Source organism: Myotis lucifugus, unplaced genomic scaffold (genome assembly GCF_000147115.1).
Source record: "Myotis lucifugus unplaced genomic scaffold, Myoluc2.0 scaffold_27, whole genome shotgun sequence".
Classification (NCBI taxonomy): domain Eukaryota; kingdom Metazoa; phylum Chordata; class Mammalia; order Chiroptera; family Vespertilionidae; genus Myotis; species Myotis lucifugus.
Genome location: NW_005871075.1, coordinates 1,112,791 through 1,125,905, shown reverse-complemented (window position 1 = coordinate 1,125,905; position 13,115 = coordinate 1,112,791). Strand labels below are relative to the sequence as shown.

General features: G+C 39.6%; 1 protein-coding gene across 3 annotated transcripts in view; it reads left to right on the top strand.

The window, feature by feature from the left end:
• The window catches only part of ZC2HC1A (zinc finger C2HC-type containing 1A), a 55,583-nt gene extending 42,839 nt beyond the window's left edge, over positions 1-12,744 (top strand). Inside the window, exon 8 of one of the 3 annotated variants that reach the window (XM_023751922.1) lies at positions 11,848-12,744. In XM_023751922.1, the coding sequence (XP_023607690.1) occupies positions 11,848-12,013 (166 nt within the window). In that variant the 3' untranslated portion in view covers positions 12,014-12,744. The remainder of the gene's footprint in view (positions 1-11,847) is intronic. The other 2 variants (XM_006086287.3, XM_006086288.3) reach the window with 2 other exon arrangements.
• The last annotated feature ends 371 nt before the right edge of the window (positions 12,745-13,115 follow it).

Below are 13,115 nucleotides of genomic sequence, written 5' to 3'. Positions count from 1 at the left end.
ACTTTTTATGCAAATGGAAATTAAAAAAAGAAGCTGGGGTAGCAATACTTATATATCTAACACTAGAGGCCCAGTGCATGAAAATAGTGCACTGGTAGGGTCCCTACCGGCTGCTGGTGGCCGGCCGGGTACTCCCTCCCTTCCCCTGCTGCCTTCGCCTGCTGCCACCGCCACCACCAGCTGGGGCCTCCCTCCCTTCCCCCAGCAAGCCCCGTCCCTTGGTCAAACTCTCGGATGACCTCCTGGTCGAAGGGACAATTTGCATACTACGTTTTTATTATGTAGGATAATAGACTTTAAAATAAAGGCTCTATTGAGAGACAATGAAAGGCACTACATAATACTAAAGGAAACTACATAAAACAATCCAACAACAGGATATAACCCTTATAAACATATATACACCCAATATAGGAGCACCTAAATACATTAAAAAAACCTCTTGAAGGACTCTTAGGAGAGATTGATAGCAATTCAGTCACTTTAACACCCCACAGGAGAGATCTTTCAGACAAAAAATCAATAAAGAAACTGACTTTAAACTATGCACTAGATAAGATGGAATTAATTGATATTTACAAAGCAACAGAATATTCATTCTTCTCAAGTGCACATGGAACATTCTCAAAGATAGACCACATGATAGGACACAAAATAAGCCTCAACAAGTCCAAGAAGATTGAAATCATATCAAGTATCTTCTTGGGTCACAATGGCATGAAACTACAAATCACTATAGTAAAAACATTCAAACACATGGAAGCTAAATAGCATGGTATTAAACAATGAATGGGTTACCAATGAGTTCAAGGAAGAAATAAAAAAGTTCTTGGAAACAAATGAAAATGAACATACAACAACTCAAAATCTATAGGACACAGGGAAAGTAGTCCTGAGAGGGAAGTTCATAGCATTACAGGACTACCTCAAGAAACATCTCCCATAAACAATCTTATCCTATAATTAAAAAAATAATTAGAAAAAGAACAAGAAAAGCCCAGAGTAAGTGGAAGGAAATAATAAATATCAGAGCAGAAATAGATGATACAGAAACTAAAAAAAAAAAAAATCCTACAATAAAATAGATCAATGAAACCAAGTGCTGGTTCATTGAAAAGGTAAACAAGATTGGTGAATCTTTAGCCAGTCTCATCAAGAAACAATGAGAGAGGACCCAAATAAATAAAATCAGAAATGAGAGAGGCAAAGTAACTACTGACATCACAGAAATACAAAGAATTTTAAGAAAATACTATGAACAACTATATGCCAACAAACTGTACAATCTGGACAAAATGTACAAATTCCTCAAAACATACAATCTTCTATAAATCAGGAAGGATCAGAAAACCTAAGTAGACAACTAATGAAATTGAAGCAGTAACAATAAAAAAAACTCCTAGCAAACAAAAGTCCTAAACCGGATGGCTTCACAGACAAGTTTTACCAAACATTCAAAGAACTAGCACCTATTTCCTCAAACTACTCCAAAAAATTCAAGAGGAAGGAAGACTTCCAAGCTTTTGTTTATGATGCCAGCATTATTTTAATTCCCAAACCAGATAAAGACACTACAAAGAAAGAAAATTACCAGGCTAATATCCCTGATGAACACAGATGCTAAAACCCTTAACAAAATATTAGCAAATAGGATCCAGCAGTATATTAAAAAGATCATAAATCATGACCAAGTAGGGTTTATCCTGGGGATGCATGGCTGGTACAATATTCACAAATCAATTAATGTGATAGATCACATAAACAAATGAAGGATAACAGTCACATGATCATAGATACAGAAAAAGCATTGGACAAAATTCAGCACCCATTTATGATAAAAACTCAGTAAATTGGGAATTTAGGGATCATAGCTCAACATAATAAAGGCCATATATGATAAACATACAGCCAACATCATTTTCTTTAATGTCTTAGAAGTTTTTTAAAAAAATATATTTTTATTGATTTCAGAGAGAAAAGGGAGAGAGAGATAGAAACATCAGTGATGAGAGAGAATCACTGATCAACTGCCTCCTACACATACCCTACTGGGGATTGAGCTGCAACCAGGGTATGTGCCCTGACCAGGGAATTGAACCGTGACCTCCTGTTTCATAGGTTGATGCTCAACCACTGAGCATGCTGGTTGGGCAACATCATTTTCAATGGGCAGAAACTAAAAGTATTTCCCTTAAGACTGGGAAAAAGACAGGAATGTTCATTTTCATCACTCCTATACAATATAGTACTGGAATTCCTAGCCATAGCAATATGACAAGAAGAAAAAATAAAAGGCATCCAAATTGGAAAGGAGGAACTATTATTATGTCATTATTCATACATAGAAATATATTGTACGTAGAACACTTTAAAGACTCCACCAAAAAACTACTAGGTTTGATAAATGAATTTGGCAAAGCAGCAGGATACAAAATTAACATCCAGAAATTGATGACATTTTTATACATCAATAATGAACTCTCAGAAAGGGAAACTAAACAATTCCATATACCATTGCAACAACAACAAAAAGATACCTAGGAATAAACTTAAGGAGGTAAAAGACCTGTACTGAAAAAAGAAATAGAGGAAGATACAAACAAGTGGAAGCATATACTGTGTTCATGAATAGGAAGAATAAACATCATTAAAGTGTCCATACTACCCAAAGTAGCGCGCGAAGCGGCAGGCTGCCGGGGAGGAGCCCGCGCCACTCCACTCTTCCCTGCCCTGCTGCACCTGCTGCCGCCACTGCTTGGTAAGCTTGCTGAGCGGCACTCCCACTGTGGAAGTGCAATGACCACCAGGGGGCAGCTCCTGCATTGAGTGTCTGCCCCCTGGTTGTCGGTGCCCATCATAGCGACTGGTTGACGGGTTGTTCAGTTGTTTGGTCGCTTTGGCTTTTATATATATAGATGGGACTGTGTCAAACTAAATAGCTTCTGCACAGCAAAAGAAACCATCAACAAAAAGAAAAGGGAACCCACTGTATGAGTGAACATTTTTGCCAATGATATAGCTGATGAGTTAATTTTCAAAATTTATAAAAAATTTATACAACTTAACACCAGGAAGGCAAACAACCAATTAAAAAATTCAATGGACTGTCATGCCAGCATGGCTCAGTGATTGAGTGTTGACCTATGAAACAGGAGGTCATGGTTCAATTCCTGGTCAGGGCACATGCCTGGGTTGCTTGCTCAATCCCCAGTGTGGGGCATGCAGGAGGCAGCCAATCAATGATTCTCTCTCATCATTGATGTTTCTATCTCCCTCTCCCTCTCCCTTCCTCTCTGAAATCAATAAAAATATATGTTATTATTTTTTAAATCTTTATTGTTGAAAATATTACATAGGTCCTCCTCCTTCCCCCCCATTAACCTATTCCAGCCTGCTCCAGTCCTCCCCACTAGGCCCTTACCACCTCATTGTCTGTGTCCATGGGTTATGTATATATGCATACAAGTTCATTGGTTGATCTCTTCCCACCTACCCACCCTTTCCTACCTTCCCTCTAAGGTTCAAAGTATGTTCATGCTTCTATGTCTCTGGGTCTATTTTTGATCATCAGTTTGTTTGGTTCATTAGATTCCACATATGAGTGAGATCATGTGATATTTATCTTTCTCTGACTGGCTTATTTTGTTCAGCATAATACTCTCCAGGTCCATCCATGCTGTTGCAAATGGTAAGAGTTTTCTCTTTTATTGCTGTGTAGAATTCCATTGTGTAAATGTACCAAAGTTTTTTTATCCTCTCATCTGCTGATGGGCGCTTAGGCTGTTTCCAAATCTTAGCTATTGTAAATTGTGTTGCTATGAACATAGGGGTGCATATATTCTTTCTGATGAGTGTTTCGGGTTTCTTAGGATATATTCCTAGAAGTGTGATCACTGGGTCAAATGGGAATTCCATTTTTAGTTTTTTGAGGAAAGTCCATGCTGTTTTCCAGAGTGCTACTAGAGATGTCTGAGATTTTGTTGCCTATGGTTTCTTCAAGGACTTTTATGGTTTCATGTCTTACATTTAAGTCTTTTTATCCATTTTAAGTTTATTTTTGTGTATGGTGTAAGTTGATGGTCTAGTTCAGCCGTGGGCAAACTACGGCCCGCGGGCCGGATCCGGCCCATTTGAAATGAATAAAACTAAAAAAAAAAAAAGACCGTACCCTTTTATGTAATGATGTTTACTTTGAATTTATATTAGTTCACACAAACACTCCATCCATGCTTTTGTTCCGGCCCTCCGGTCCAGTTTAAGAACCCATTGTGGCCCTCGAGTCAAAAAGTTTGCCCACCCCTGGTCTAGTTTCATTTTTTTACATGTACCTGTCCAATTTCCCCAACACCATTTCTTGAAGACACTGTCTCTACTCCAAAGTATGCTCTTGCCTTCTTCATCAAATATTAATTGAGCATAGTGGCTTGGTCGATTTCTGCATTCTTTGTTCTGTTCCACTGATCTATATGTCTGTTTTTGTGTCAGTACTAGGCTGTTTTGAGCACAATAGCTTTGTAGTATAACTTGATATCTGGTATTGTGATTCCTCCAACTTTGTTCTTCTTTCTCAAGATTGCTGTGACTATTCCGGGTCTTTTTTGGTTGCATATAAATTTTTGGAGTGTTTATTCGAGGTCTGTGAAATATGCTGTTGGTATTTTAATAGAGATTGCATTGAATCTGTAAATTGCTTTGGGTAGTACGGACATTTTAATGATGTTGATTCTATTCATCCATGAACATGGTATATTCTTCCATTTGTTTATATCTTTCTCTATCATCCTGTAGTTTTTGGAGTACAGGTCTTCTACCTTCTTGGCTAATTTTATTCCTAAGTATCTTAATTTTTTTGTTGCAATGGTAAATAGAATTTTTTAAAAAATTTTCTCTTTCTGAGAGTTCACTAATCCTATATAATAAAAGCCTAATATGCAAATCGACCAAATGATGGAATGACCAGTGGAACGATCGGTCGCTATGATGTGCACTGACCACCAGGGGGCAGACGCTCAACGCAGAAGCTGCCCCCAGCCCACAGGCCCCAGGACAGCCAAAGTAGGTGCTAGTGGAGTCCCCCGATCGTCCCACCCGTCACTCCACAGATTGGCCCTGATCACCGGCCAGGCCTAGGGACCCTACCCATGTACGAATTTCATGCACTGGGCCTCTAGTGGTATATAAAAATGGTATGGATTTTGGAGTATTAATTTTGTGTCCTGCTATGTTTCCAACTTCATTTATTAAATCTAGTAGTTTTTTGATGGAGTCTTTAGGGTTTTCTATTTACAGTACCATGTCATCTGTGAATAATGAGAGTTGTACTTCCTCCTTTCCAATTTAGATGCCTTTTGTTTCTTCTTCTTGTCTGATCGCTATGGCCAGGACTTCTAGTACTATGTTGAACAAGACTCGTGAAAGAGGGCATCCCTGTCTTGTTCCTGTTCTTAGGGGAAATGATTTTAGTTTTTGCCCATGAAGTATAATGTTTTCTGTAGGTTTGTCATGTGGCCTTTATTATGTTGAAGTATGATCCCTGTATTCCCACTTTGCTGAGACTTTTTATAAAAAAGTCTTGTGTTGGAATTTTTCGAATGCTTTTTCTGCATCAATTTATATGATCTATGATTTTTTAAAAATATATTTTATTGATTTTTTACAGAGAGGAAGGGAGAGGGATAGAGAGTTAGAAACACTGATGAGAGAGAAACATCGATCAGCTGCCTCCTGCACATCCCCTACTGGGGATATGCCTGCAACCAAGGTACATGCCCTTGACCGGAATCGAACCTGGGACTCTTCAGTCTACAGGCCGACGCTCTATCCCCTGAGCCAAACCGGTTAGGGCGATCTATGATTTTTGTCTTGTAGTCTGTTTTGTAGTCTGTAGTTGTCTTATGTGCTGTATCATAGTTATTGATTTGCAAATATTGTGTCAGCTTTGCATCCCCGGAATATATTCCACTTGGTCATGATGTATGATCTTTTTATCTTATTTTAATTTATTTTTAAAATATGTATTTCTTTATTGATTTCAAAGAGGAAGGGAAAAGAAGAGAGAGATAGAAACATCAATGATGAGAGAGAATCATTGATCGGCTGCCTCCTGCACACCCCCTACTGGGGATTGAGCCTGCAACCCAGGCATGTGCCCTTGGCCGGAATCGAACCTGGCACCCTTCAGTCGGCAGGCTGATGCTCTATCCACTGAGCCAAGCCTGCTGTATGATCTTTTTAATGTATTGTTGGATCCAATTTGAGAATATTTTGTTGAGGATTTTAGTGTCTGTGTTCATCAGGGATATTGCCCTCTAGTTCTATTTCTTTGTCATGTATTTATCTTATTTTGGCATTAGGGTAATGCTGGCCTAATAGCAAGAGTGTTCCTTCTTCTTGGAATTTTTTTGAATAGTTTGAGGAGGATAGGTGTTAGTTCTTCTTTGAATATTTGGTAAAACTCCCCTGTGAATCCATCTGGACCAGGGCTTTTGTTTGCTGGGAGGTTTTTGATTACTGCTTCAATTTCATTAGTAATTATCAGCCTATTCAAGTTTTCTGATTCTTCCTGATTGAGTTTTGGAAGGTGGTAGTTTTCTAGGAATATGTCCATTTTGTCTATTTATTGGAATGAAGTCATTCATAGTATTTTAATATCCTTTGTATTTATGAGGGGTCAGTTGTTACTTCACCTCTTATGTTTCTGATTTTGTTTAGTTGAGTCCTCTCTCTCTCTGTTTTCTGGTGAGTTTGGCTAGAGGTTCATGAATCTTATTAATCCTTTCCAAGAACCAGCTCTTGGTTTATTAATCTCTTGTATTATTTTTTTGGTGTCTGTGTCATTTATTTCCTTACTGGTCTTTATTATTTCCTTCCTTCTATTTATCTAGTCTTTTCTTGTTGTTCTCTTTCTAATTCCTTAAGTTGTAGTGTTAGATAACTTATTACCAGTTTTTCTTGTTTTGTTTTTTAGGTTGGTCTGTAGTGTTATAAACTTCCCTCTCATGACTGCTTTCACTGTGTCCCATGGGTTTTGGATTGTTGTGTGTTCATTTGCATTTGTCTCTAGGGTGTCTTTTATTTCTTCTTTGATCTCTTTGGCAACCCATTCATTGTTTAATAGCATGCTATTTAGCCTCCATGTGTTTGATTGTTTTTGAGCATTTTTATTGTAGCTGATTTCTAATTTCATGCCATTGTGGTCTGAGAAGATGCTTGATATTATTCAATCTTCTTGAATTTGTAGAGATTTAGCTTGTGTTCTATCATGTGGTATATCTTTGAAATTGTCCCATGTGCACTTGAGAAGAATGTATATTTTGTAGCTTTGGGGTGGAATGTTCTGAAGATATCAATTAGATCCAATTAGAGTGTCACTTAGGATTGCTGTTTCCTTATTGATTTTTGTCTAGAAGATTTATCCAGTGATGTCAGTGGGGTATTAAAGTCCCCTACTATGATTGTATTGCTATCAATCTCTCCCTTGATAGCCTCCAGAAGTTTTTTTTAATATATTTAGATGCTTCTATATTTGGTGCATATATGTGTACCAGAGTTATAGCCTCTTGTTGTATTGATCCATTTAGTATTATGAAGTGGCCTTCCTTATCTCCTGCTTTGGCCTTCACTTTGAGGTCTATTTTGTCAGATATAAGTACTGCTACCCCAGCTTTTTTTCATTTTCATTAGCATGGAAAATTTTTTCCATCCTTTCAGTTTTAGTTTGTGTGTGTCCTTTGCTCTAAGGTGTGTGTCTTGTAGACAGCATATATATGGGTCATATTTTCTTATCAATTCAGCTACCCTATGTGTTTTGATTGGAGCATTTAATCTATTTACATTTACGGTTATTATTGACTAGAGGCCCAGTGCATGAAATTTCTGCACTTGAGGCGGGGGGGTCCCTCAGCCCATCCTGCGCCCTCTCGCAGTCCAGGACTCCTCAGGGGATGTCTGACTGACGGCTTAGGCCTGCTCCCTAGCGGGTCTAAGCTGTCAGTCAGACCTCCTTAGTACTGCCGTGGAGGCGGGAGAGGCTTCCACCACCACCACTGCATTTGCCAGCCATGAGCCCAGCTTCTGGCTGAGTGGCCCTCTCCCTGTGGGAGCACATTGACCACCAGGGGGCAGCTCCTGTGTTGAGCGTCTGCCCTCTGGTGGTCAATGTGCGTCATAGTGACTGGCCGTTCTGCTTCAGTCGATTTGCATATTAGCTTTTTATTATAAAGGATAGGTACTTGTTTGTTGCCATTTTTTTTTCTTTATGCCCATGTTTCTTCTTCTCTTTCTATTCTTTTTACAACAGTCCCTTTAGCATTCCTTGTATTGCTAATTTGGTGATAATAAACTCTCTTAATCTTTTTTGTCTGTCTAGCTCCTGATTTCACCTTCAATTTTGAATGATAGCCTTGCTGGATAGAGTAGTCTTGGATTCAGTCCCTTACTTTTCATCACTTTGTATACTTCATTCCATTCCCTTCTGGCCTGATATGTTTCTGTTGAGAAATTAGTTGATAGTCTAATGGGAGATCTCTTGTAGGTAACTTTCTGTCCCTCTCATGCAGCCTTTAATATTCTTTCTTTCTCTTTTACATTTGCCAATTTAATTATGATGTGTCTTGGTGTAGGTCTTTTTGGATTCATCTTTATTGGGGCTCTGTTTCTTGGACTTTTGTGACTTTTTCTTCCCCAAGTCAGGGAAGTTTTCTGTCTTTATATCTTCAAACAGGTTTTCTATTCCTTTCTCAGCTTCTTCTCCTTCTGGCACCCCTATTATGCAGACATTGTTTCATTTCATGTTGTCCCAAAGCTCTCTTAAATTCTCCTCCTGCAGGAGGCAACAGATCAATGATTCTCTCTTGTCACTGATGTTTTTGTCTCTGTCTCTCTCCCTTCCTCTCTGAAATCAATAAACATATATTTTTTTAAAAATTCAAAGGACCGGAATATACACTTCTCCAATGAGGACATACCATTGGCCAATAGACTTGTGAAAAAATGCTCAATGTCACTATTTATCAGAGAGATGTCAATTAAAAGTACACTGTGGTATCACCTCACACCTGCCAGAATGGCTACCATCAATAAATCAACAAACATCAAGTGCTGGTGAGAATGTGGAGGGAAAGGAACCCTAATATACTGCTGGTTGTAATGCAGACTGGTGCAGCCTCTGTGGAAAACAATTTGGAGTTTCCTCAAAAAAGTTAAAAATGTAACTACCATTTGACCTAGCAATCCCACTTCTGGGAATATATTCTTAAGAAACCCAAAACACCAATCAGAAAGAATACATGCACCCCTATGATCATAGCAGCTTTATTTACAACTAGGGGCCCCAGTGCACAAATTCGTGCACTTTGAACTGTGGGCCGCAAGGCTACGGTGGGCACAGGGGCAGGTCTTGACCCAACCTCTGTGCCGCTGCCCGGACCCTCCCACCACAGCCCCCGATTCCTTGTCTGCTGGCAGCCCTGCTCCCACTGCTGCCACTCCCATGTGCTGACGGCGCCAGTCCCTCTCATACCCACTGATGGCATGGAGCGATTGGGGTCGGTGCCAGCAGTGGGTACAAGCAGCAGCTGCTGTCCTGATCACCCCTCAGGAGCAGGGGGAGGTGGAGAAGCCCTCAGGGGCGATAGGGGCCAGCAGCCACCACTCGCACCTGCTGACAGTGCCAAGTGATTGGGGCCAGCGCCGGGCGCCAGCAGAGGGTGCGAGCGGCGGCTCTAGTGCTGGCAGTGGGTGCAAGCGGGGCCGGCACCAGCAGCAGGTGTGAGTGCCAGGCGGGACCGTGGTGCACAGGAGCAAAGAATTTTCAGTAACTACCAGAGGCTCGCCCCTATGACAGTGACTGGTGCTTCGCCTTGGTCTGGCATCCCCATTCACCTGCTCCACCATCCCACCATGGCTGACGCCTGCCATGTTCCGTGCACACCCCCCTGGTGTTCAGCGCATGTAATATCGACCGGTTGTTCAGTTGTTCCACCGTTCGGTCTATTTGCATATTAGGGTTTTATATATATAGATAGCTAAGATCTGTAAACAGCCCAAGTGCCCATCAGCAGATGAGTGGATAAAAAAGCTGTGGTACATACACATCATGGAATACTATGCAGCTGTAAAGAAAAAAGGATTTTTTACCCTTTATGACAGCATGGAGCAACCTGGAAAGTATTATGCTAAGTAAATTAAGTCAATCAGGGACAGAGAAGTATCACATGATCCCACTTATTTGTGGACTCAATGAACAAAGTAAGTCCAGAGACAAGGATGCATGGAACTGACTGATAGATCTCAGAGGAGAGGGTAGTGAGGGGGACTGGGAAGAAATAACCAGAGAACATATATGTATGTATGCATAGTCAGTGGACACATACAGTAGGCCTGGGGTGGGGCAGGTGTTTGGTAGAGGGGGCTTAGGGGGTAAGTAGGGAACATCTGTCTGTAATACTGTCAACAGTAAAAAAAAGGAAAAAAAATCTGAGCTGCACTATGGCCATAACTACCCATTTCAAACCATCCTAAATGGATGCTAGAGTTTTCCAAAAGCAACAAAACTCCTTGATTCAAGAACATTAATCATTATGTTTAAGTGCCTACACCACATATATACAGGGCTTGGGACACAAAACTCTTCAAAAGGCAGTAACAACAGTGAGTGAGAGAACTAAAATAATTACTTCCTGGGCACTGATCAGATTAAGATTAAGAAGAGGATATGAAAGCAGGAAATTGTATTTAATGTATATATTCCTGTGAACTGATATTACTAAAACAGAACATTTCACATTGCAAATTTAGAACCCTGCTATCCTTATTTAATTGAAGAGAGTAGATAGGATGAGAAAGAGAGAGGGAAAAGGAGAAAGTAACTTTAGTAAAGATAACAGGCAGGGATGTAAAATACAGCATAGAGAATGTAGTCAATAATCTATAATAATAAAAGCATAATACACTAATTAGACCGGACAGCCAAACGTCCTTCCGGATGTCCTTCTGGACGTCCTTCCGGACAAAGCCACGGTGGCTGCAAAGGCTGAGGACAGGCTGGGGGTGGTGCCTTCTCCTGATCGGCCTGGTCGCCTCCCGCAGAGGCAGGCCAGACTACGGCTTAGGCCCGGTCCCCGCGGGGAGTAGGCCTAAGCCGTCAGTAGGATATCCCCTTAGGGCTCCTGAACTGTGAGAGGGGGCAGGCTGGGATGAGGGCTCCCCCCTCCCCAGTCAATGAATTTTCGTGCACCGGGCCTCTAGTAATGTAATAATTATGGTGTCAGATGGGTAGTAGACTTATATTAATTACATAAATGTCTAACCACTATGTTGTGCACATGAAACTAATATATTATTGTATGTTAAATGTAACTGAAAAATAAAAAAAAAATGTAAGAAGATAGGAAGGAAATAAAAACTTGACATTGTGATTATACAGATTTTGAAATGTAAAGGCAAAAAGCAGAAGGAAGGTCAAATTACGGTTTTATTCTTTTCCATGCATCATTACATAACAGCTGGGTGCATTCCAAAGACTAGAGCCTTTATTGTTAGTAATAAAATTCACAACAAAGTATGTTTCTTCAGAGATGAGATTGTTTTTCAGAGAGTAGATCAGAAAGGAAGTAGAGTTCCAAAAACAAACTTACACTGTCTGGCAAATGGGACACCTCAGATACATAATTCAAGTAAAGAAATCTGTAATTCTAAAAAAGAAAATTAAGAGAAATAAGAGTGTTTTCTTAATCTGAACTGGAAGTGAGATGAAGCAAGTTTTTAGTCATGCTTAATGTTAGCCCTGTTTCCAAGAGTTATGGGGGTTGAGAACAGCTGATGTGAACTTTTTTCTGTACTTCCCAGGCCAGATGGCGACTACGTATCTTCACTCAACGGTGGAAACATGAAAGGCTTTGAAGGAAGTTCCTCTGGACACTTACCCAAATTCTGCCACGAGTGTGGGACTAAGTACCCTGTGGAATGGGCCAAGTTTTGCTGTGAATGTGGCATTCGAAGAATAGTTCTGTGAACAAAATCCCAAACGAAAGAGCGAGGTCCAGAGTTTGATGACTGTTACTGCTTCCAGCCAGAGCACTTCCTCTTGTTATTTTGTGCTAAAATTGATACACTTTTTTCCAGCAATTTTTGGAACATAATCCCCTTGCTATATAATGTGTGTGGTGTGTGTGTATATATGTGTACATATACTGTATATAATAAATGCCTATTATTCCAAACTGTGCCAGTCAAGAAAATACTCATCTGTTGGAAAATGATTTCAAGTGGAATCATTAACTTAGGTATTACTCTTCTGTTGTTAAAACGCATTAAGTATACTGTACAAATCCTCGAACTCTAGTGCTTAGCCCTTCAAGCTTTAGGATGATCATTACTTTGAGCAAAAAATCAGAATAAACATTTTATTATTGGTGCCTATTTTCAGACGTATCCACTATAGTTGGATGGGATGCTTGGAATTGAGAATATTTTTAGTTGCCATTAGTTATGTGAGGTCATTTTGCAGTTCTCTTCAACAATTTTATAAAATTTTTTTAAAAGAAAAAATAAGTTCTGTGTTACCCTTTACTCAGTGTATGATGATATAATTTAAATATTTTTACTCATTCTCTCAAAATGTAATTATGCAATTTCCTTTTTGGAGACACAGGCTAAAAATACAAATCTTATTCTAGTTATAACTGAAATTTTTACCTCTGTGTCTGCATCTTCAAATTTCAGTTCTTTTCTTTCTTTTTTATAACCTAATGTCTAATGAGTAGTTTTATTATTTTTTTTAATTATTATGTTTTAATCCTCACCCATTTTTCCATTGATTTTTTTTTTAAGGGAATGAAAGGGAGAGGGAAGAGACAGAAACACTGATGTGAGAGACACATCGGTTGTTTGCCTCCTGCACACCCCAACCAGGGCCAGCAGCCTGCATCTGAAGCATGTGCCCTTGACTGGAATTGAACCTGGGACCCTTCAGTCCACAGGCTGAGGCTCTATCCACTGCGCTAAACTGGCTAGGGCTATGGAATAGTTTTAATTTACTACTTCATTTTTGCAAAGTTTGAAAATGTAATTAATAAGAGATGCAAAAATTTTCTTCAAATTCATGTTTATTTCTA